The sequence below is a fragment of the Anticarsia gemmatalis genome, chromosome 11 (genome assembly GCF_050436995.1).
Source record: "Anticarsia gemmatalis isolate Benzon Research Colony breed Stoneville strain chromosome 11, ilAntGemm2 primary, whole genome shotgun sequence".
Lineage (NCBI taxonomy): Eukaryota > Metazoa > Arthropoda > Insecta > Lepidoptera > Erebidae > Anticarsia > Anticarsia gemmatalis.
In genome coordinates, this window is record NC_134755.1 from 912,611 (window position 1) to 937,937 (window position 25,327).

The 25,327-nt window shown below is 33.9% G+C and overlaps 1 protein-coding gene across 1 annotated transcript in view; it reads left to right on the forward strand.

The window, feature by feature from the left end:
- The first annotated feature begins 12,088 nt into the window (after window positions 1-12,088).
- The window catches only part of LOC142976482 (uncharacterized), a 29,921-nt gene continuing 16,682 nt past the window's right edge, over window positions 12,089-25,327 (forward strand). The window contains exons 1-2 of the mRNA XM_076119877.1: window positions 12,089-12,242; window positions 19,123-19,743. Of these exons, the coding sequence (XP_075975992.1) occupies window positions 12,228-12,242; window positions 19,123-19,743 (636 nt within the window). The 5' untranslated portion in view covers window positions 12,089-12,227. The remainder of the gene's footprint in view (window positions 12,243-19,122; window positions 19,744-25,327) is intronic.

Here is a 25,327-nt window from a genome sequence, read left to right on the forward strand (position 1 = left end):
GCGCGTGTTGAACTAATCTAGGCGTAATAACAATGAGGAAATCCCTTAATTAAGGAAGGAGTGAATTTTAATGCCTATTACATTTTACTACAATTCCTAGGTTTTGTGTTCATTGTGTTAATTAAACCGTGTTTTTAACAGCTAATAACGTATTTTAACTTCTACCTTGAACACTGAATTTCTTTACGGTTTGAGACATTTCCGCATTGTTTTTTGAAAGTTAGTATATACCATTATAATGGATAAAAAACAAATGGATACTGTCCCATTGTGAGCTTAGATCTCCCCTAAGGACTTTTTTTTTAAATCAGCCTCTATCCTCAGTAATTTCCTGACAACTAAGTAGGTAGATACCTATCTATCAGTTATCCAAAAAGGTGTTAAATTCACCGCGGCAATTTTCCCGTCCTACCTCGTTGTTCATGGAGTTCCTTTAAGATACTCAACTACTTAATCAGAATATTTAATCAATTTAGAGGCATTTGGACGACTTACGACTATCATAAGTTCACGACTATTATACCTAAGTGTCAATATTTGATCTAAATTAATAAATGATTTGATTCTGGCAAGCACCTTTCAAATTTTAACCCAAATATTTATTTATATTTATTATTGAAATTTATTTATAAGACTTGAAAATAGTCTTGGTACCTACTCGAAATGAAGGTAGAAAACGAGACTATTTTCCTAACGCACGTGTTCTCGACCATACACTAAAAACCGTCAGCATAAATTCCCCACATCTTATTCAACCAATCAATACAGAAGCATAGAAAAGCGATAAATCTATTCAATAGTGGGATTTAGTGCGATTTTTCTTGCAAATGTATAAAATGTTATTGTTAGACGTCCGTGTCGGGGGTACAGCGATGACAGAATGATGGATCTAGTATGAAACACGACGTGTATTGCGATGTGTGTGTGTAATTGTGTATTGGATAGAAGTGGTTTGGATTGTGGCTAGTTTTTGGAATTATTTGGGAATAAGATGAATGTACTTATCCGAAATTAGTTCATTCCTTTGTTCTTTAAAGGTTTCTAGTATCTGCCTAGTTTGTATATGACGAGATGATCCTTCCCATGATATAGGTAACAATTTTTTAGGTAAATATTTATTTTCTGATTGAATAGCAGGTATGGAAGTATCTTAGTGGGTAAATAGGTACTACCTACTTAAGTCTCAATAATGTGCTTCAAATACTAACCCAGAACCTACTACAGTCGTTAAACGTTCTATTAGTCTATGATAGGTCAAAAGTCGTTTTGCATCATTGATCAGAATTTAGTAGGCGAATAGCGAAAATATTCAGAAAAACACCAAATATGTTTTTAAATAAAGAAAGTCAAGTCGGTAAAACGTGAAATGTCAGATAATTTATGTCACAGCGTTAAATTTTTTTTTTAAGTCATGCCATATGATTAGGTACCTATACGATCCATTTACCCATATCTACATAACACCCGTCTAAATTTCAATATTGTGAAAAATATATCACAAAAAATCCTTCTGTAACGAACATGTCAATCGCGATACAAAGTATAATTTCTACACAATGTGAGTGATCCATCACCACGGATAGACAGATTTCTGCGAATACGGACGACGACGGGAGTCCTAAATTAAAGTAAAACGTGTTGATTTTAATAATATTGAAGAGGATTTCTTGTTTGTTCGGGTTTTTATCGGAGTGAACAGATATTTTTGGGTATAAAGTAATCAAGTTAAAATTCGGTCGTACTTTAATTTTTAAGCGAGCAAAAAAAGTGAAGCCAACGTTTTATTAAAATAAATAATGTAATATTACATCAGTAAAAGTAAATTACGTATACTTATTAAGATTATAATATAATAATTGATGTAGATAAATACATTGTTAATCGCTCCTTCTGTTACTAATCCCGATCTGCTCCTGAAATTTTTGTAAACCTGTCTAACCTGGATTTTTTTGGGTAAAAGTACGCTATCGTTTTTACTTAGATAATGTGCCTGGGTTTGGAGAATTCTACACTTGAGCGTTTGTATATCAAAGTTCTTTTCAAATAATCCAGACCCTTGACATAGAATCAAAAGCAAGCAACGGAAAATTCCCCTATTGTCTGCACAAATCGTCTTCATCTTACAACGCTGAACGATCCATCACGTTCAAAAGTTTGGACGTCGACAACGTCGGCTGACAACGAACTTGTACAAGTATTTAGTGTTAGTATTAACATTCTGGGAAGAAAAACTTTTGTGAAAGAGAATGTAGCTAACGCTAATCGAACATCTTTGATCTTGGTTTGCAAAAGATTATTTTATCAAAATGCTAAAGATCAGTATTATATTAAGTTATTCAACAAAGTCTTTTAAAACTCACTGAGAACTTGACAAAATATCAGATTTTTTAACCACACTGAGAATCGAAGTTGAAATATCCGCGAACGAATTGATCCATTTTAGTATAGTAGGTAGTGGTAGTAAAATAGCCAGGTGGCTTAGTATAAAATAATAGCGTTTTAACATTGCTTTACAGTGTCTCGCCAACTCTTCTCACAAATTCTACTTTTAACCTACCTAACTATAATTTGATTAAAATATTAATAAAATTCATCTTGTCATTCATGTCTTAAAAGTTACACCCTTCTAAATAATCGTGATTCAGTTGGTTTAAAATTCAACCCCAAAAGATTGAGTTGTTTCAATAGGTACGTACTTACATTAAACGGCCTGTTTAACTTGAAAGGGTGGTTTTAATTCAATAGAGTGGTTTCACAGGGGTCAGTACAGTTTAAAATAAGGGGTGGAATTTTGACAAATGGAGCTAAGATTAAGTTGTCTTTAGAAGATCACAGTCAATTAGAACAGGAACGTAACAAACGTAATTTAATCACTCATAGCTGACAATTTTTGGGTACAATATAAATGGATATTAGCGTAAAAATAAGCCATTGGATCCTGAACTGTGTTTTTTGCGAAAAATAAAATTGAATAAGCAGTTTCGCCTTGTTAGCGTAATAGATTTTTCTATTAATAATTTCAATAGCAGGCCGAAGCAAAACAAAATACAATTCTGTTTTCTATGGGCCAAAGTATAATAACGGGCACACTGCCTGGTATATGGCAATAGGGTCCCCCTTCGATATAATAGAGGGGCCCTATAGTACATAGGACTGACATAGTAAACGCCAAAACGTCTGCTCACACCTTCGGGTGTAACAGGCATGTTGTAATATATCGCAACTTTAGGAAGAATGACTTAACAGTGAACCTACATCAAGCCTCTTACGCCTTTATTCCACTAAAGATGCGATATAAGAAAGAAGAAAGTTTATATTTAGTAGTAAAACCAGCACAGAGACACACAAGAAAGATACATAGTACAACAAGATATAAAATGGTTGAGGATGTGTCTTACAGCTGTACCAAATAGGTACCCAGATCAGCTTAATGTCAAGCACAATAAGTGCTTGACGCTGGTTTTGATATGTAAAGAAAGTAGGTACAGTCATCATGTTTTGTCTGATATCTTCAATATTATAATTCCTTCACAATGTGGTTGTGATAACAGACTGTATCATTGAGTTGTTATGTTGAATGTTTCATGTGCAACAGATGAACATAATATTTACTTTGTCTCATCTTAGTAATGGTCGCGGTATGTGTGTAACACGCGGAAATTATAACAAACTTGATTCGTGTATGCAATTGGTTTATTTATGTTTTTGTTATAGTATCTATAATTCGAAATAAGTAGGCGCCTATACCTTGAGTATACTATTTTTCATCTTAAGATACGACTATGGTCCGACAACTTTGAACATCCTTGACATTGGACAATTTATCTAGATTCTTATTTATTTAGAGAAAAACAAACAGTCACACTCTTACATTGTTATGAAGTAATACAAAGAGGTACTTTTTATATGTTAAGCCCGTACGTTTTCCACATATTATGTTTGTTATAAATACTGTGTGTGTATTTCTAAAATAAAGTAGATGTATCAGACAGGCCATCGTCATCTACGTAAACGGATCACTGACGCTCCTAATTCAGAATTTTGTATATCTCCGACAGATGCAAACCTTCGGTACAAAACTCTCTATTATGTTTACTAACTGTTTTCTTTAATTATAACTAAAATCCCTAGTCATTTAATCTGTAACTTATTTGTCTGAAAGATTAGTTCTTAATTTCAATTACAAACAACTATTTACCTAAAAATAATAGTTCTGAACCTTTGTGCTTTAGATATACTATGACGGTTTAATTTCAATACAACAACATCACACTTTTTCCCCAGACCATTTTTAACATTCCGGACCGTTCTCGGAAAATTCATTTATATTCAGGAAAGCCATAAATAGAAGCACATTGTCTACATAATACATTGTACACAAATACAAACATAGTATGTATAATTGTATATACATGCGTCTGGCTAAGCCCGAGCCGGATGGAGATATTTGCTGTTTACGCGTTTATTTGTGAGAATATTTCGTACATGTACGGTAACGGAACAGTACGGGACTGGATTAAAGACAGACTGTATCTATACTAATATAATAAAGCTGAAGAGTTTGTTTGTTTGTTTGTTTGTTTGTTTGTTTGTTTGTTTGTTTGTTTGTTTGTTTGTTTGAACGCGCTAATCTCAGGAACTACTGGTCTGATTTGAAAAATTCTTTCAGTGTTAGATAGCCCATTTATCGAGGAAGGCTATAGGCTATATAACATCACGCTACAGTCATTAGGAGCGGAGTAGCAACGAAAAATGTAACAAAAACGGGGAAAATTTTGACCCATTCTCTTAGGTTACGCAAGCGAAGTTGCGCGGGTCAGCTAGTTTATTATATTGACCATAACGAAGTGTAGCTTTATGGGAATGTGTTAAGAATACATTGTTAACATAGTGAATGCTTTTTATTTATTGTATAGGAGAAAATATGTTTTTATTTATCTTCAGCAAGTACTCTAAAATTGTGATCAGAAAAACCTAGAGTTGAGTATTTTAAAGAAACAATATTACAATTTTACCTATTGTACAGGTCTACCGCCTATATAATGTAACTCCATCATTGACTTAAAGTACAAGTACCTTTAAGAACTATCATATACATGCAGGCTTTCCTCATGATGTTGTCCCTTATCAAGACTATATTCTTACTTCCACATAACTTCGAAAAGTTAATATATTGCCTTAAGTTTCGAAGGCAATTACAATTTTCCTAATACCGGTAACTACCAGCCGCATCTATACAACTAGACTATTACAAGACCTAAAACTAATAATGAAAGGCAATTTACTTGCTAAACATCAACGCAAAACACAGGTATCTTTCGTAAAAGCCCTAAGCAATAAATAACTAACAAATTGCATAAATGGCCTGTCAAATAAACGACATTAGGCGAGGTTTCGTCACAATAAATAACCAGTGTTGATATAATAGTCGCAGACTGTCATATTATAATGAAGCCTTTGGCTATAATACTGTAAATTACTAGACTGCCTTCGTGGCGCGGTCAGTAGTGTATCCCACTGCTGGCTACAATTTCTGGAGTTCGATTGCCAGTTCGGAAAAAGTGCTATTTTTCTCAATAGTAACCATTTAGTTTTGAGTTTGGTGAAAGGGGCGAGCCTATTGCCATTTACCAAACATGTTACCAAAATGTAACCAACCATGTTTCCGGGCTAGTTTTGAAAAATATAAATTAAAAAAGATGATTTAGTCAGGGCACTCTATAAAAAATTGTACTTACGATTGGACGAGTCCTGTTCAGTCTAGTCAAAGAAAGGCCTCGGCCGATACTAGAACAAAACAAAAAATCTTTTAATTTTAAAGACAACTATGATAGCAATATAAAAATGAAATCTTGCAAAACAATCAGGTGTGTAGTACTCGTAACCAGAGGTCCTGTATGACAACATGCATGGATGCATGTGAATGAAGCAAGAGAAGTTTGTTGGGATCGTTAGCAAGTGGCGTTAGTCTCTGCCTAACCCCTATGGGAAAAAGGCGTATTATACAATATATGAATACTATGTAGTGTATTACCGACATAAATTAAAAAATACGGTAAGAGCGACCAAATAGAGCCAAGTCTGTATTTGGTCGCTCTAACCGTATTTTTTTTCTTATTTTTCATATGGGAACATAATATACGTTACGTTGTTCAAAACGAGTTATGAGAATTCTTATTCCTTATGAAACTTGTCAAATCGCAATCTTATTTTTTTTAATACAGACCAAAAATATTCGTACTCGGGTCCCGTACTTCCCAGCCTCCTATCCCAATAGGCCTGGCTAATGGCATGTGACAGCGGCCGTGATGGATCGGACTAACCCCCCTCCCCTCCCGGCACCCTCCCACACCCCCGTCAACAGCTACCGATAAAATTAGACGGCGTTTTTTCCCCAAATGAGACATTCTTCGTACTTTTAGAGATTCGACATACAATGTTAGCAGATTTTTATAATAATAGATATTTGTGAATGTGGTAGTTAGGTTTTTTTATTGCTCAGTGATCGATCAATCGGTGAAGTAATTTCGTCGCGGTTGAGTTTTAGATTGGTGGCCATTGGTTGCTGACAGCTGTTTAGGTCTAAAAACAACAATGAGATAGAAAAAAGAGGCTTCAACGTTCAGTATTCTAATTGACAACAACTGAATCTTTGTTATACGGAGACGCTTGGCTAAGAGAGAGAAAACGAGACGACGTTAACGAGAAAGCTTGCGACTACCCATCTAAGTATTGACCGCGTCTTAAGTAGTTTAACCAGCATATAGACTTCCGTGCCTTATATTATAGTCTCTTATGTCTATATTTGAATAATAAAATTGTGCAAGTCATGCATTGTCGCTTAGTTCTGTATAAAAAATCCAGATAGGTTTTAGAATGTAGATACCTATTTAATTGTATAGTAATTATAAAATACAAGTTATAAATACATTTTAATTATTATTGTAACACACGCGAGTTTAAGTATCCGGGTGTAATATTAATTATATAATGCAAAAAAAAAATATAATTTTATAGAATGTAGAGCCATTCTCTGAACTGTATACTTACCTACAATTTAAATTGAACCTGTATGTTGTACCATGTTAATGAGATAAATAAAATTTCTATGTTCTTTTTTCGACTAAAAAAAAACTATTTGTTACTAAGAACATATAAATAAAAAAACTTTTAACGTTTTGTGGGCATCCAAAATCACTGGGTATGGAAGCCGCAAATTACGGACCATCACGACTTAAACTCTCATTTACGGAAGCTTACACCATATCCTACACAATTACGCTTTCGTTCCATTCATAATATGAGCACAGCCGTTGCACTGAAGGTTGTGAGAAACAATTAAAACCTTTGTTCAGAAATACCCACTAATCAATTATTTCGAGGTAAACATCCGTTCAGTTCAATGTAACTGATTAGTAAGGTGCTATGATTTCGACAATTCCTTCTATTTTTGGTCAGTTGTCGAAATGTTGGTTTCCAGGAAGAATTACTAGGCCGGAATTAAATTTATCTCGGTCTATATTGTACTTACTCTTTTAGTTAAGTGTCGATAATTCAGCTGTTGATCTGGGGGCACGGAAGTGCCCCCGCAAGTCGAGCAAAAAAAAAAGCGGCACGGTCGTAACATCCTTTTCTCGAAGCAATTCGGGCTGTTTTTGACACCCCTATAATTTCGTTATGGATAAAACAAGAAGCCTGGATTTTCAGCAACTAATCAGTCATTGTATAAACACGGTATATTTAAAATTTCAGTCAATTTGAACCAGTAGTTTAAGAATGACAACTAGTTAAAATTTTGAATTTTGTCAATCACTGATTCACTGATTCACTGACTCACTGACTCACCGATCATCAAAAGTCTAAGGTACTTCTAGCAGACATAGAAGCTTAAAATTTAGAATACAAATAGGGTTTAGTGTCTTAATCATGGGAAAAATTTAATATTTTCTAATTTCGGTCCAGTTTTCTAAATACACTAACTGCAACAATAACTTTGTAATCTCATATAAATGTATAAGATTACAAGGTTACATTTGCAGTTAACGAATTATTATTACTGTAGAAAATAAAATAAATAGGTGTTAATAGGTACCTACTATATGAGGCATAACGGGAGAGCGTATAGGGTGGGTAAGGGTGTTTAGCCCATGAAACTGAACAACATTCCCATAGGAAAATATGTTGAATTATGAAAAAAAAACGTCTTTCCATACAAATTGGACTTATGTTCGCTCTACAAAAAGAAGTGAGATGCCATCAAAAACATTCTGTAAAAACCTCAAGTCTCGCCGTAAAAAGTTGTGAGATCTATGTAATACCAAGTCGATTAATCTATTTAATCTCTACTTAAAGGACCTTCTGTCTTAAGTTATTACGTATGTTATTATCATGCCAATTAAAAAAAAAACCTTTAAACCAAATAGATCGACTTGGTTATCGCAAGAAAACACAAATTCGCCATTAACATTTCAAGAGCATTAACTTCTCGTCGTGCTGTGTAGTGTGATACATACTAATAATCAAATCATGCGATGACCAGGTCGGTCTATTTGTTTTAGAGGTATTTTTTTTTAAATTGGCATGATAATAAGATAACATACGTAATAACTTAAGACAGAAGGTCCTTTAAGTAGAGATTAAATAGATTAATCGACTTGGTATTATATAGATCTCACAACTTTTTACGGCGAGACTTGAGGTTTTTACAGAATGTTTTTGATGGCATTATTTTTACATGATATAATTATTTAAATGGAAAAAAAATAAAAGCAACCTGTTACACGCCATCTACTTAGATAAGTTTTTTTAGTTGACCAAAAGAATCTTGACCAATTTTCCCGTACATTTCAATATGACAATATTACATTATAGTCTCTCCGAACATAGTAAAACTGGCAGACAGAGATTAAAAAAAATATATGCTTAGTTAATCCTATACATTTCCTATCTGTATGTTCTTTCTATAATAATGAAAAGTAGAAGCGCACAACAATACCCAAAATACCTACTTTTGTCTTTGATCTTACGCTGCTCGCGCAATTAATGTAGACATGTGGCGACTTTCAAACACTTAAAAACCACAAACAAGAGCTTCTTAATCATTTTAATCACGCTATGAAACACCTAACCTACTTTGCGTATTTGAAACGAACATATTATTATCTTAAAAGACAAGGCACAAAACCTCAGGTCATTAAACTCCTCATAGACTTACTTCCTTGCAAAAAACATTCTAAAAATGCTTACACGGAAAGACAAACGGATAGAAATCAATCACTCTTTCAAGGCTATGGTCAGTAGTCATACAAACCCATACATACAAAAACGATCAAAACACGATCTTATCGTCTTAGAAATAGAGTTTCAATTCCCTCAACACATGTGTCGTAAGATTTGACACAGTACAATTGGCCCAGTAAGCAATAGTTAAGCAATTACATTGAGGACAATGATCGGATGGGTGGGCGGTCACGCGGAACGAGGCTCGTTTGTATAATCAACAGGTTTTCTTGTGGAAATTAGAGCGTAATTTGAATTATTGTTATTGTACAAAAACTATTGTAAAGTGTTTTTTAAGTACCATACATATATTTTGTTTTAGTTGCAATGCAAGAATACGGTCTTTTGTTCGATTTTGGAGTTGATAAATGTGTTTAAGTAAACACATTTCTCAAATAGGAATTACGTTTATAAAATTATGAGTCGAAATTAGACATATATTTTTGTTCTCATAACTTTTAAACTCTCGCGTTGCATGTTTAATGTATAATAGAATACGGGAATTAACGCGAACACGCATTTTACCTTAAAATGCCTAACGTTTCGGCGCAGGTTGCACTCGTAGAGTCTGCCTGGGACCACGGCGAGTGCAACCTGCGCCGAAACGTTAGGCATTTTAAGGTAAAATGCGTGTTCGCGTTAATTCCCGTATTCTATTATACATTATATATTTTTGTTATCCAAGCTTCACTGAATAATCGGTAAATAATGAACATAATAATATTTACATACAAAAAAATATAGCGCATTGAGCACTTCCTTCCTTTTTGAAGTCACTTAAATATAGCAAGTTATATTAATAAAAGTTTTAGTAACAATTAAAACAGTCTAATATTATTTACTACACTCGAGACTAATTTGAGAATCGAACCTAGAAACTTGCGTATATCAATCGCACACACTAGACAGTTACTTCACAAGTTACAAAACTATTACAATGGTTACTCGGTTACCTTAACTACAACGCTAATAAAATAAATTAGCATAACTAGTAGGAAGTGATCTAGTTTAAGATAAAATGCTTGAAGAATGCTTATAAGTCTTTGTCAAGGTATTGTTATTCGGTTCAAGTTTATAAAAAAGATCTCTTCTATTCTATCCGTGACTTTTTCAAATTCTAGAACTCATAGGAATAGGCTTTTATACCAGTTTGCGCTCACCATTGGATACACTACCTATTATTTGACGCAGTTAAAGATCTAGATCGATGGGTGCTAGTAATTTGAGCTAAGCTTCGTATTTATATAATTAATTGTCATAAGATTCGTAAACCGAGGTTTATCTTTTTTGAACTTGAACAACTTTGATTAGAAAGTGGTCAACTGGTCAATTTGTTAGTACTTAATGGGCATTTTTTTATTGTTTTTATTACTTCGTTACTATTTTGCATTGAATATTTCGTTTAATATCACCACCAAGATTAGAAAATACCTGAGAGATACAATATTATATTATGTTCCCAATAACTTTTTAAGTAAGTCAAAGACCAGTCCATACTCTCTATAAGTACAACGACCAATACAAAAAAGATCATTTATTATTCTCCAAATGTGAAATCCCGACCTTACAACTAACATATTGGCATAACGCATTTACCACTATATTTATCAGACTATTAGGTAATTAGAATACCTAATAAATACCGGATAGTGTAATACAAATACCAGTCAAACGTACAAGTAGCATTTAGTTCGGTAAGTGTAGCTAGTTTTTGTTCGCGACTTCATTCATGTAGAAAGATTTTGAAGTGTTAGGTAAGCTAACTATCTATCAGGTCGGGAAAAAAGTCTTTTCGCATTATAGTATGTATGAACTTGTAATTAAATCTCTTTGGCTTCAAGAATCACAAATGAGTACACGGTTCGTTAGGTTTCTTTCAGAGAGCTCATGAGGTACCCAAATATCGAGCTTTTATGTGTAGAGAAAAAGATTTTATAATAACACATTGTACACAAGTTCATACATACTCTACTATAATGCGAAAATACTTTTTTCCCGACCTAATATGTGTTCCAATGATAATCCAGGATTAGGCAACTAGCTGACCCGTCCTGCAGCGCTAGCGTACAAAACTATAACTTCAAACCAAAGCTAAATTTTTTGGAACCTCAATTACAGCAGTCTAGGACATATGTATGTGGTTTTAAAAAAGTAGCTTTAATTTGACATCGAGTCTTCAACTATATCTATACATAATTAAATCCAAATCGGTTCAGTGGTTTAGCTATAAACCGTAACAGATCAGCAGATAGACTGTAGACAGTATGCCATATCAAAAATTTCATCAAAATCCACTCAGTATTTTTATGTAAAGTACTAACAAACATACGAACAAACTATTGCAATGATATATAGTTAGTATAAGTACGATATAAGATTAATTACAGTCATTTCTTTTAAGACCTTGTTGCTCTTTAAAAGCTGCGAAAGATCACGCCCTCTTTTGCATACATTAGAAGTTAACTACTTGAGAATATTAACTGATTGAGTAATAGGTTCGATTCTCACGTCGGGCAAAGCGTAGGTGGTAGAGACTAATACAGACGTACAGGCCGAAACGTCGGGAAATAAACATACATACATAACATCACGCCATTATTCCTTAAAGGCTAAAGGTGTATTGACGATACACCCATGTTTTACCATTTACTATCTTAGTCACATGTAATAGCGGGCAAGTCTATTTCTGAAGTAAAAATAACTTCAGGAAATCGAACCTAGCACCTCACGATCATGAATACTAGCTACCAACAAACCACAAAGTGAATCTAGATTTAAAAACATAATCAAAATAGCAGCGCGTGCGACGCTCATAGTCACTCGACACGGTGCGCCGGCGCTGATCGCTCGCGTTTTTTACGCTGACAACACTTTTTACGTATTGCATTACGACAGTTCGGACATTGTGCACGTATTTTTTAGTGAGTGATATTGTGGTTTAAATTAAAATGTTGAGGCTTTTGGTGAGTATAGAAACTATATTTTCCTATAAATAAGAAATTTATTGAAAATTAAAAATATAATTAAAATTATGATTAGATCAATCTTTAATTTATTGCTATCCCACTGCCGGGTAAGGGTCTCCTCCTGAGGTGAAATATGCCTCGAGTCAAGTCAAGTAACAAAATTATAGGTTCAAAAATAATGTCAAAAATCAATAAAGGCTGTTAATGCTTAACGGGAGGCGCCATCCACAATCATCATGTACAAACCTTTAAGAACTAATAAATAATTTTTCTTTTTTTTTCAAAGTGGCCGCACATGGCCAGCGTGGTAGACTCAAGGCCTTAATGCCCTCCCTCGCCTAGGAGAAGACCCTTGCCCAGCAGATGGACAGTTATGGGTTTAAAAAAGGCTTAAACCCTGTCTTGTTTTTTGCCAAAACCTGTGCCGAAAATAAGTCAAAACATAAGTCTAATTAAAAAAATTACGAAATATGCAAGACTTTAGTTTTAATATACACTTTTCCATACAATAAACACTCTGACTCAAGAATCTAATCATGCACCTTGTGGTTTTCGACCACGTACAATATTTTCTAAATGGTGACAGAATTCTAAGCAATTTAAATAATTTACTAAATTAATAAACTTTCTACAATAAATTAATTATATTGTACTACGGTATGTTTATCTACATTGATCGTCCACCTTTTAGTTCAAAACATTTTTAAATAATTTCGTAAGATTATAAATGAAAAACAGCTTACATAAACAATTAAGATGAAATTTTACGGTATAGAGTATTAGAACATCCTGTCCAAGGACACATGTTAGAAATCTTACAACAAACTGGAACCTAAGCTAGTGTTATAAAGAAACGGGAATTTTCCATTTCCTCAATAATATTTACTGCCTAACTTTCGTTTCTTCGTACTGATGGTAGTTTATACCTTCATTAGCATAAATTTCTTATTTACTAACATTACATAAGATGAGTAACTCGTAAATACAACGTAAACCTTTTGACTTCAACGTAATGAGCAACGTAAGAGAGTACTATGTTTTGATAATAAATTATGCATATTACTGCTGCTTACCACATCTGTAAGCTGTGATTAGGATGGTCACCCCCAAAGCTAAGGCGCCGTGGATTTTATTCTCTCATGAGAAATAGTTCAATTCAAAAATATGTGGCAGTTATACTTTATCGTCATGTCGTTCGTAAAATTCCCCGCAACTCCAATTTGAATATTTTTTTTATATTATGCTATTGGGCAAAGCCGGTTCTTTTTCTTCCAAAAAAAAATTTTCTGTACTACATAATATATTAAGTATATCCTGCCACCATGGGCCCTCAAACAGCGCTAATTCTTTGTGCATGGAAAATTTTGACAAATATAGCTACCCATCTAAGAACTGACCGCAACGAGTCTTGCTTAACTCAGACCATTTAACGACAGTTTATATTTTTGTTAAACATATTTCCTTTTGCCCAACACGTAGTAACTGTATCGCTGCGTATCGCAATAACATGAAGGTTTTATAAAAACTGGTTTAAACACCGATTACATTATACCCATCGTTTATTGCGCTACTCGAGCATCAAACCTGCAATCAGTACGCTAATTAATAGCGCTTGTTGCAATATTTTCCCATAATTATTAATTCGAGAGCTAAATTTTGTAGACCTAATAATACACAAACAATAGGTCTAGATTGATATCTTAGTGTCTAATATTGGTAATTAATATTCTAGGTCTTGGTTTTAATCTAGATAAAGTTAGGAACCTATTGTTTACAAAAAATATTATTATATCAATGATTATAGTGCAATGGGTTAATTAGTCACTCATTACTCGGTGTTCAATTTTCACACAGTATACTCGTACTTAAATATTTATTCGATAAAAGTTCCGAACTTGGAACTCTTTAATTACCAAGTAGATAACCAATTAAAAAACTTGCCCGCTTACAACCAGGTTACTCAATGCTGAAACTTTTGAATCATCATCAAAACTCTTTTCTTTGCCCATTGGCTAAGTACTATAAATTAATGACCAAGCTCATCAAGGGTTAGGCATATTTAGAAAACAACCCCCTAATTTCATAACTAGCTATTAAAAAATGTAATCATAAAAAAAAACATATTCGGTCGCTCTTCACGTAATAAATGATTTAGGTAGTAAATTAAAAGAAAATAGCTCTAACAAGCTCAGATCTTATGGAAAATGTTATCTACATAATATCGGTACAGTGGTTTTATCGGTACAATGGTTTTACCGAGTAAACCTAACAGACAAAATTTGTAAGTATGTTAGAACGGATAATTATGTAATTGACACTATCTCAAATACATTATGAAGTAACAATTTTTTTATTACGCACGTTAAAAAAGGAACTCAAAATGCCCAACAAGTACCTTCCTACCGGACATATTTCGTCGTGTACAACAAAAACAAGCCGACTACATCCTCGGTCCGATCATTACAGAATCTGGGCCAATCACATCTCACACCTTGATCTACATTACCGAATTCTTGGTCAAAACCTCGCCCATAATGTAATAAAAACACATACTAAGATGTACGGAGGCTAACTCGTTACGAGATTTTTCTTAATAATTGCTTGAGGCGAATTATTTTACTTCATCCTTGAATAGTTATGCTAAATAGCGTAATGTACTTAATAATTCTTGTAATTAAATCCTTAATTTATGCCTTTTAGTAATGTAAAGCTGAAGAGTTTGTTTAAACGCTTTCTCAAGAACTACTAAGTAGTTCAAATTCAAAAATATTTTCCGTCAAATATTTCATTTACAGAAGAAGGCTTTTAGTCTTTATAAATATCAAGGTTTGACTAATAGGAGTGGACCAGTAATACATTATTTGTGAGAACGGACAAACTAAATCCATACAAAAATGTACGGATGCTATTCTCGTTTCGATATTTTTTTCTCAATAATTGCTTTAGGCAAGTTTACTTTACTTCATCCTTGGATTCTCTGTGCCTTGAATCGTATGCTAAATAAAATCGGGCATAAATCTGACCTTTGATATATATCAGTACTAGTGGTGACCTTTGGTTGATGTTAGTTTCTTGTCTCTCTGAGTTATGAATATGATTGAAGAGATGCAACGACGTCTATGGCTCAATAATAAAGATAATCAACCAGTCGGTACCACTACGTGTGAAGATAATGGGTTTGATTTCAACTCAAAATGCGATGTACCAGGTTTAGATGTATACGAATATTTTATCTGTATTTACTAAAGATGAAATCATTTTTAATAACCTTATTCGTATATAAAGGACACTTTTACATAAATGGTGTATCGTTCCATCGAAAAACAAGCCTTAAGTAGGAGAAAGTTAACGACATTCAGACTCGCATTGAAATTAACTGAGGACATCTTTCGTATATTTATTTATACTACTAGTTGACCACGCAACTTCACTCACAAGCATACCTTATTACAACGCAATAAGGGACCATTAAAAAAAATACTTTTACTCCCTTATCATCAAGGCATTATTTTACAATTGGCAGTACTGCACGAAAAGCCCAACAGATATACATTTATAATATTAGTAAGAATAAGGGCCCGTTTCACGACTTACGGATAATATCGGTTAGGCTATCTGATAGATAAAGTAAGTGAAAAATTCTGTCAATATTCCATTTGTTAAGCTAACTGATGGTTAAAAGGGACTTGTCAATTATTGTATCAAACTCATTTTAAACCTTTTGGCGATTATAAAAAGTGGCGTAAGTTTCTTGCTAGCTCTTCTCATAAGGCTCTACCCTCTTTCTGAGCTTGCGGTGAATTCAGTAATCGAAACGACTATCATAATATATGTGTCAACATTTGACTTAAATTAATAAATGATTTTTTTATTTATCATAAGACTAATGGCTAACTACAAGAACCTTTCTTAAACAATCTGTAAATATTTTCTTGTAAGAAATTGGAGTACTGAATAAGGCCATATCTATTGTTTCTGTAATAATGGCATACATTGAGTGTCAGATAGGCATCTTGCTTGTAAAGTTAAGCCAAATGACGCATTGTATTGTGAAGGTGATGTGTTACTATCATTATGTGTTATAGACTATTGTGATTGAGAAACTTGTGTAGTGTATTGTTTTCTTTATTTATCATCAATTTGGCAAACTTGAAACACTCTATGAAGTTTGTTCGATCAACTTGCTCTTGTGTCGCGGGGACTATTACAAACATACAAACAACGGACACAAAGTACAACCAGACACGAAATAGATATATTTGGATTCCAAAAATATTTTTTCCGTGCGGGAATCGAACCCACGACGTGGCAACTTTAACCACTGCGACACGGTAGTCTGGTAGCTTGAACAATTTTGGTAAAACCAGCCGAATGCGTAATTAGTTACGGTTAATGTAAGTAATATTACGTTACCACGCTTCCAGTCGTCAACTAGTGGTTGACGCCTTGCCGTCAACAAACGGATGGCGTCGATGTGGCGATGTCGTTTCAATACTTATTAGTAGGTATGTACCTATCAGTTTCGCGGTTAAAATGTCGAAGGTCGGAGGTAGTAAGATTGATAAACAAACAAGATAATTCCGCAAGTTTCTTCTGAGGAATCCCAAATGTTTCAAACATTTAACACCTTTTAACAAAAAACTAATTACCAACACCGGATCAAAACGATCAACCTATTATATACAAACTCAATTATTGAGTTATTTTAACAACATCACCGATTTACAATAATTACTAGATGAACAACATCCCTTGTCACGCACAGTTACTTCGTGTTTATGTAGAAACTTCATTATTATACAACAATTAGATACTAAATTAAGTTAATTTTTTAATCCTTTGACTGAGGAAATTAGGCTTTTATCTGTAATTAGATGAGCGACTTCGTTAGCATGGAATTTAAGTTTTTCCGTTTTATTTTTTTTATATTGCTGCTTCACACCTTTTAGCTATGCAAGATGTTATAAAGATGATAGCGTTCCTCAGTGGACTATTAAACACAATAAAAACAATTAGTACTAGTAGTTCTTGATTAGCACAATATAACAAACAAATAAAACTCTTTAGCTTCATATTGTTAGTATTAGTTATCTGGGCTCGCGACTTCGCCAATTTTAGAACAACTACACTTCAACCATGTCCTGAGTTCCTGCTTCAATAAAATTGGTTTAGCATTACAGCCATGAAAGCGTGATAAACAAACAGACGGATTTATATAACAGTATACATAATATAATTATATGTATAATGTATAAGCCTTCGAATTAGTAGTTTACTAATTACATAACAATCCACAGTAGGAATAAAACACTGCTAGGAATCTTTCCTTTTATGTCCCTAGTACTAGAATATCTAAGTGTAACCTACATACTTCAATCTAGGCAATGACTATGTATCTATTTACCTATTTAGTTATATTTTATTGCATTCCCATCAAAATATTAGATACGTGAGAATGATTTAGAAATATAGGCGAGACATTGCTTAAGATTGCTATTTATAATAGACTTCATATTTGTATAATAAATGGATTTAACTGTCGCGCTATTGAGCAAGGCAAGAGTCTCCTCCCGGAATGAGGGAGGGGGTAGACATTGAGTCCATCATGATGTTCAAGTACGGGTTGAAGAATTGGCATGCCATCAAAAACGGCTTTAAAATGCTTTTTGGGCTTTCAAGGTTTCAATATGATGTTTTCCTTCACAATTCGTTCGATTAGTGGTCAACCTAGTGTCAAAGTTGTTCAAGACGCCCGAAGGCCTTTGACATGTTACAGTTAGAACAATTAGTGATCATTATCTCTAATATACACATAACTTCGACGTCAATAATGTTTTGCCTTGGGTTCGAACCCGGCCACTTACGTAGGCAAATGCTTAAATATTCGGATACTACGGCTCTTATATTTGTATAACTAATCGTTAAAAAGCCTTATATAGTATTGCATAATTCCCTTTTTTCCGTCTTCGTCGGAAATTCCACAACATCCAGTTAACCCTGTTGAACGGGTTACGTTTCGACAATCACCACAAAAACCAAGTTATTAATTAACAAGTAAATCACATCAACTTTCACCCACACACACATACACACAATTATGTAACATCACTCATTAAAACTCTTACTTAAAAAGTTAAAACAATGGAGAACGCATGACAAATGGATGAAAACAAAAACATTTGTATAATTAGCCTTAAACACTAATAGTTGAAGAAACAATCTACAAAGCAAATTGCATTCTAAACTTATGTGTGTAAGGTTGTATTTCCAACGGCTGCTCTTTATAAGGAAACCATGGAATTGAGGCTATACTATGTGAACTAGAACATTAGTTGATATCTTTGAGGATACTAAAACCTTGACCGAATGTGAAGTGTGAGAATCCTTTAGAACTGGTAGTAGCTGAGATTTTTTAGAATTCGAGATAACATCTATGCGTAGGTGTTGCAAAAATATAGTAAGGTTATAGAGGTTATAGTAAAGACTAGCTTATTCGCGCGGCGATGCTCGCGTGCAAAGTTTCATGCTTCCATGTTAAAGCTGAATATTAGTTTTCGAAATAAAAACACCTTTTAACTCTATTCAGATTCCATCATAGTCCGTTCCGTAATTTAGCCGTCGATGCGTAATACATTGAAAGACTTTCGCATTGATGGTATTAGTATAGATGTATGGATTGTTGCCGATAACTTATGCAAGCAATAAGAATAACTCTATAAACTTAATTTAAGCCGCATTTCTAAGGAATGGAATCAATTGCTCATACTGCCTACGCAATTATCTCATCAGCATCACATTTTAAATAACTTCCTCATTCATGTGTCTTTCTCACATCCATCTTAACATCTATACTAAAACCAATTTTCGTTGCCTTCAGGTACCCCTATTATGTTCGCTGTCAGCAGTGACCTCCCTACAAGAAAGAGGCTCTTACTCCCGAGGATCCTTCGCGTCAGCCGCCTCCCCAGCGCAGATCAAATTCGCGATAGAAAACAAATATGACGACACTGGCCCGGGAGCCAAGCAGAAAGAATACGCGTACAACACATACAAAAACCTTGAAGATGCTTTAATAGCTTATTTAGATGATCCAGACACCAAACTACCAGACCACGAAAGAGCTAAAGCAGTACAAAAACTGCTGTCAAAATCACAGCTATTTGCTAAACCAGAACTACCAAGTTACTTCCAGAAAAATAAGGAATATGATTCATTCAAAAAGCCTATATTCCGACCACACGAACAATTTAACTTCCCTGGCAGTAAAATCTTCTTCCCAGAAGATTCGAAACCTGGTACTCTGGTTAGCAATTTAGAAGGAAATGACCTGTTTAAGATACATTCTGATAAGAAGATAGAGCCTCACAGGTTCCAGAAATATCATACGGTGAAAGGCAGTTCTTTAAGCTTGGCGCATTACACCAGGGATAAGGACCTGAAGGCGGCGTTTGATGACTTCAATCCGTTCCCTCATTATTCATTCTCGTATGGAGTCCATGTAAGTAGCCTTTAATTTTTATTATTGTAGATATCACTACATTTGTTTGTAATTTAGCTAAAGTATAGGGCAGTGGGGCAAGTCCAGACAATGGAATGGTCTAGGTAATAAATTACAAATGATATAGATCCGAATTATCACCTCAGATACCATTTTTAGCAGCAGTTTCTAAGGGGATCTTTGGAGTAATTTGTACCTCTCCTGACTTACGAGTAAACTATACATGGTATAGACCTTCGTAAATCGTTCACGGATAAAAGACTTCTAACACGGTCAATGCGTTACCTACATAGGACCAGTTTGCTACATATTTCTTACCCGACTATGCGGAACAAAAGCCAAGTAATGTTTTATTACAGTAAAAAACTGCTTTAATTCTGACTCGTATTAAGTGGACCACAAGCGGATACCTTTACAACATGACTCTCAAATTATGTAATAGTTTTTTCAACGGAAAGGCCTTGACTTGATAGGTGACAGTTTTGCACGAGATGAAAAAAAATGCTTAAATGCAAATGAATTTATTTGAAAACAGATCCGTGTCTGAATAAGTATCATGTATCTTGAAACATATATAGGAAATATAATATAGGAACAGATGTTAGTTATTATTTTTAAATCATTACTGCTCCATTGCTGGGAACTTCTCTCGTTAAAAGAAGGTAGACCTTGAATCCACCATGCTGTCCGCGGGCGGTCAGTGCACTTTGGAGACATTACTAACCCCCGGTTTCTGAGGAACATTTAGCGGGAGTTTATCTATTCAATAGCGTTTTTTTATGAGTTAGAGAACTGTCAGATAGGCAAGTTTTTCAAACAAATTAGTTATTGTGTAACACACATACGAGTATATCTTCAAAAAGTTATTAGTGTATTTGGCTTTAAGTCCTTCAGCTTCTTGCGTGGAAGGCTGTGTTAGCCTGTACTGTCCCACCACTGGGCAAAGGTATCTCCTATTTTCTTTCAGTCATCCCTATGAAATGATTTATACCACTGGTTTATTATTACTATTTGTTTGTACTTATTAGATATCATAAGAAAAGGGAAACTAAGGAGCTAACGGAAAAGCGATCGACCTTGCAAAATAGATTATTAATAAAATATTTGATAGACAATCAGATTGAAAAGATAATTTACCTTATGATGAGGGCTAGATTAAGGCTCATCAAAATATGCAATCTCGATGCAATATTGCAATAAGTGGTCTGACGAATTGAAAATCATGGTTTGTTGTTTACGTAGATTGTAGAAATAAAGGGTATGCAAATGTTTGTTAAATATGGGTAATGGAAATAAAATTCTATAATTTTGTTTTGGCAAAAATAAATTGTATCTCATTTTGGATTTTAATATCTGGAGTTGGACCGTATCAATACTAATACGAATGCAATTTAAGAAAGTCTTATTCATTTCCTCGTTCAATTTTATGATATGTAGTGGGTGTTACTTGACTGCTTTTATTATTTATGGATCCTTAAAGATTAAAAAAAATATAGAACTCCCAAAAGTACAATTTCTAAAGTAATTATGTCTCGAAAGTTGATAGTTTTTTTAGAGAATCAGAGATTTTGATCAACAATTAAGTATATTTCCGAATGTTTGTATTTTCTAATATAGGTTCAATGTTGTAAAAGCTTGTTTGCGTCTAAACGTAGGTCGCTTGATCATTAATATTCACTTCCAGTTTGCAATTTTCCTAACTTCAATTAGCAGAAATTATAAGCAGTTTGTTACCAAACGATCAGAAATAGTTATCATACGTTTCTTACCGGTTATTTCCGTGTTATAAATTTTTACTACAGTTACCATTGAATCAATACAGCTCTAATACAGGTTGAAGTAGAAACTTTGAATTTTCCGCGGTGCATAAGATTATCTCGCTGGCTCTATCGTCAATACCTAATGGGTCTAAATTGTCCATAGTTAAACGGAATGGATCCAACCCACACTACGGCCGAAAATGATTACACTTATACCAAAACACTCCTTGAAGTTAAAATTTTAATTCAAACCCACCATGAAGTTATAGTCCTGAGTTAGTCCCCAAAGTTAAAGTGGAGAATCAATGACGGAATACGATCTGAACTTAAAAGTTAAATATCTCGAAACTACGTCTGTGTGGGTTGGATCGTTTCCGTTTAACTATGGCCAATTAAGAAGCCGTGTCAGCTCTTCTCAAACATCTTTCAGAAAAATTGATTCAGTAGTTACAACGACTATCTTAGGTGACAACTTTTGAACTAATTAATAAACGATTTGATTCTCAATCTAAACCATTAAAAAGGACTTAATTACAAATGAAATATGCTCTTAATCGGTCCAGTCGTTTACAAGATTACGCGTGACTTACGAGTGCATCATGCCACAATTACTTTTTGTAGAGCAACACTCATTCATTGTTTTATTGTGCATACTCACTAGAAATCTTTGTTTTGACAACACAATGACTACACTCAGATATGTGGCTTATTATTCTTAGTATTACATATACAGTCATAACAACAGTTATGAAATGACACGAGTCGATAAAGCCGTAACTAGAACTTATTGATCGGTCAACGATTAGCGGTCGAAGTAAGCATTGATGTCGACGATTTATGTATTGTTTTAAAATTTAAATTTTTATTGTTTTTTTGGAAAAATGTCTCGGGTATCTGGGTAGTCTGTACGTATGTACGAAATAATAAAGTTTGGAGTTAATTAAGCACAAAAATTTTAGCATGGATTTATAAGCTAAGTGATTTACGTTTTTAATATATCGCGATTGAAACAACTCATAATACAACGCGAGAAGACTTCTGCCGTCAATGAAATTCGGCCGAAACTTCGGAAAAAGAAAGAATATCGCATACTTAAAATTGTAATATTTTTTTTTTTTTAACAGCATTCAGACTTTTTTGGAATAGTAACGTACCCTAAGTAACATGCAATGAATTAATTAAATGGCACAAATTAACAAAAAAAAAACTGAAGTTTAGATAAACCATTTATCTAGCACAAAACATTGACATTTAAACCATGTCACTACTACACATAATACATATAGTTTCTCAACGTGCGGGTCTTCATTGAGAATAAGAAAGTTGCGACCGCGTCAACTGGTCCTGAGACACGTTACAACACTGGCCTTGTTTCACTTCGTATATCGTGATATCGCATAGTATTGTGAGTGCGATGAACAGGCAGTGATCTAGTTTGTGCTTCTAATTTAAATTATGAATGAAGTTGTTAGTTGTATGAGTACATATGTTTAATTGCATCGATTTTATTCAGGCAGAAGTTTAATGACAGTTTTTTCGTGATTGGTTTTACAATTAATGTCTCATTCGTCTTGTTTGTTGTTATCGCGTAGGTTAAAAAGCTCATTTAAATATGCGTTATTTTTATTTTACGAAACTAGTAAAATATTCGTTTAGAATAGGTATTATTTTTAGCAGTAAACTGTCATACTACTTATGTGCATGTTACTTATAACGCAATTCTCTACAGTTGGAACCATTTAAAATATACTTACTGCAAAAATAATTTCTACAACGTCCGCTAGAGACGCTGATCGGATTTTCATACAAAATTTTTCGACAGCTAGCCGGTTTTCGATACTCGATATTAGGTAGAGAATCGGGTGTTTTATTTTAGAAAACTACATCAGTTTACCTACTACAAATATAGATTTCTCTTCCATTAATTTAACCGTTATATCAGGATTACAAACCACATCGTCAATCGTTATAACTGCTTATCGCTTTACGCAAACTGGTGCGAAACATAAATATTATGAGTTCGTTGCAAAACAATGCGTGCTGATTTCCAAATCAGACCTTTTTAAAGGATTACTGCGTAAAAGTTTGATGTGTCATTTCAAAAGCTATACTGTTACCTACTCTTAACCCACGGTATCCCACTGTTGGGCAAAAGCCTTTACCTGTTACTTTCTTCTATTTTCAGCCTTGTTGCTTCAAGGGTCAATCTCTAGCTGTGATAATATCACCCTGTCGTCGTTTTAGGGTTAACAAAGTAGAAATTGTAACATTCAAATTCCAGAATTAAGACTACTAATACACATTTCTTCAACTTTCTCTGTGTTACTAATAAATTGAAAAATAATGAAAAGAAAGCTGGGAAAATGTGGAATTAAAAAAATTTAAATGAATATGAATAGTGAGCTCAAGAACCCATTTTGCAGGAGAATATTCGTACCCAACAGAGAACTAGCAATGGTTCAAATTAACTTCACAAAATTAAACCAGTATTATTCCACTTGCAAAAATAACTTTTACTTTTACCAAGATTGAAAGTAGTTTCTTTACACGCTAATATAATGTAATAAAGTAAATAAACTTTACTACGTATATAATTAAGTAATTCCACGTACTAAGAAACGCGACGAAAAAAAACTGAATTCAATATACGGTGACCGGAAATTTAATTTCAGACTTTTTTGTTTTATGGTCTATTTTTGCTAAAGTATTGAGTTTCAGTTGAATATATTTTAGCTACTGTCTGTGTGTTACTGCTGATCACGAGGTTCCGAATTTGACTCCCTGGTTGGGCTAGACGCTATTGGATTTTCCGATTCCCCTTAGAATTATTTCAATAGTAGCCCGGAGTTTGGTAACACACCCAATATAATGTTATAGGCTCGCTCCCTATTACATGGTTCTAACATTGTTAATGGGGAAATGTAAATCCTCTGCTTGCCTTTTTGTATAACAAGCGTGAATATAATTACTTTATGCCTAACTTACCTTAATTGTTAATAATATGACTACTGTCGTGTTCATTCAATTGAAAAACTCTAATTGTTTTCAAAACATAGCAAAACATACCTTAATTTTGTACTTTCAATTCGCCTTACTTTTCACGGTAAGTACTAAAAATGCGTAACCAGTGTTGATGAACATAATTAGTGATTACTGGTGTGTGACCGACGCGGCTGTTAACTAGCCCACTAAGATTCCTGACTAATTAATTGTACTTTTATAAATAATATTTCACAGACACCAACAGAGTAATATTCGTTATTAACGCATTTTACCAAAAAAACGGTAACGACTTCTTCCAGGGAATAACCGAAAGAATACTAAAGATAATATATTCCCGGGAACGGCCGTAAAGAGGTGTCGTTCAGTACGCCGTAGTACCGGGTTCAATGTTTGTATAATCCACGAAAATTATCAATGGTTCCGCAACTAACTGTGTTTTTACATAATTCATATCAAACCACTCTAAATTGAACTTATATATATAATATTAAACAATGCAAACTACCCTTAAAAGCGATGACCATTGCACTGTAGGTGGGCCACTACTTATATTTTGAGCCTAACTATGAAAAACGGTAAATATGTGAGTGAAAACTACTTTATCGTGTTCTCGGGTATTCTTATGCATGATTTAGATAGATTTTGATCCGACCGAAATATTTTTTTAATATTTTTTTTTCTTTCCCGAAGACCCCTTAAAATCAGGGTGCTTAAAAGCATAACCTGTTACTTGAGCCGATGAAAAAATAATGTTTACGGTATTTATTGTTGGCGTTTTTGATTAAAATAAAGTCATTTGATGTCAAACTGTAACGGTATGG